Source organism: Papaver somniferum, chromosome 9 (genome assembly GCF_003573695.1).
Source record: "Papaver somniferum cultivar HN1 chromosome 9, ASM357369v1, whole genome shotgun sequence".
In the NCBI taxonomy this organism is placed as follows: Eukaryota; Viridiplantae; Streptophyta; class Magnoliopsida; order Ranunculales; family Papaveraceae; genus Papaver; species Papaver somniferum.
In genome coordinates this window covers 83,407,848-83,409,000 of record NC_039366.1, presented here as the reverse complement: position 1 = coordinate 83,409,000, position 1,153 = coordinate 83,407,848, and the positions used below count along the sequence as shown (strand labels likewise).

The following is a 1,153-nucleotide window of genomic DNA, read 5'->3' as shown; positions in this document are numbered from 1 at the left end:
TTGTCACTAAATTTGACAAAGGAGGAGATTGTTAGAGCACTGCTCGGTCGAACTCGCAAGCGTTGCTATCTCAAGCTTGTTTGTCAAGTTTAGGTGTCAAAACTATAATCTTGAAGTGACAAAAAAGGGTACATGTGGTTGCCAAAATTTTGATTTTAAGGGAATACCATGTAGACATTTGCATCACATTTTAGTATCTCGTCTTTATGTGGTAGAGATTCCATCTTATTTTGTAATGGAAAGGTGGACAAAGAATGCAAACAAGTCTTTAGTTTTGAATTCTGATCGCTTGGAAATAAAAGATGGCAAGGCTGGGATGGAAGCCATGCGAATTATTCATTACTGTCGTCGATCAGTTGAGCTAGCATATATGTACTTGGGTAAGTCAGAGAAAGCATATGATGTGGCAATAGATTTTCTTAACCAAGATTTTGAAAAAATCAAGGAAATTGACATTGTTGAACTTGGAAAAGAACATGGTCAAGACATGCAGAAAGAATTATTTGCTGACGTTGAACCAAAATCAACTACAGATCAGTCATATGCCGCTTCTACAACTACAGAAGTACCTAACGATGCTTTATGTGTCTCTTCCTCTACTAATACGATCATAGGTGACCCACGCATCTCCCAAACCAAAGGTAGGAAGACTGAGAAAGGAAAGGAAAATGCAGCGGAAGATTTGCGCATCAAGAGTGGTATAGAATTGTCAAAAGAAGCAAGAAAACCTAGAATTTGCAGGTATTGCGGTTTGGGAGGCCATGACTCTCGCACATGTAAAAAAAGAAGGCTGACCAGTTAAATGCTGCTAATGCTAACAGATGTATATTTGTCTTAACCATCAATTGCCCTGATTTTTTTTCTTCACATCTTCTATCTTAATTATTATTCTACGAATGATGTGAAATTCTTTACCAATTTATGCCTTCCCTTGCTCCAAGGTAGACAAGAACTTCTAGCTTTGATTAGAAAATTTTATTGTTGTTCGTTTCTTTTCTTTTTTTTAGGTACGTGATGACAAGGTCGAAAGGAGATAGTTGGTGTGATAGAAGACAGCGCAGGATTATGTACCACTTTAAAGACTGGTCAATTATCATTTTGTTTCTCAGCCAACACTTACATGGCGGATCAGTTCCTTGTCATGCGAAAACAT

The 1,153-nt window shown here is 37.6% G+C and overlaps 1 protein-coding gene across 1 annotated transcript; it reads left to right on the top strand.

Annotated features, from left to right (window-relative positions):
• The first annotated feature begins 235 nt into the window (after nucleotides 1-235).
• Nucleotides 236-802, top strand: LOC113312221. Its single transcript, XM_026560976.1, has one exon. It carries the CDS (start codon nucleotides 236-238, stop codon nucleotides 800-802), a length of 567 nt encoding a protein of 188 aa, XP_026416761.1.
• Nucleotides 803-1,153: the final 351 nt, after the last annotated feature.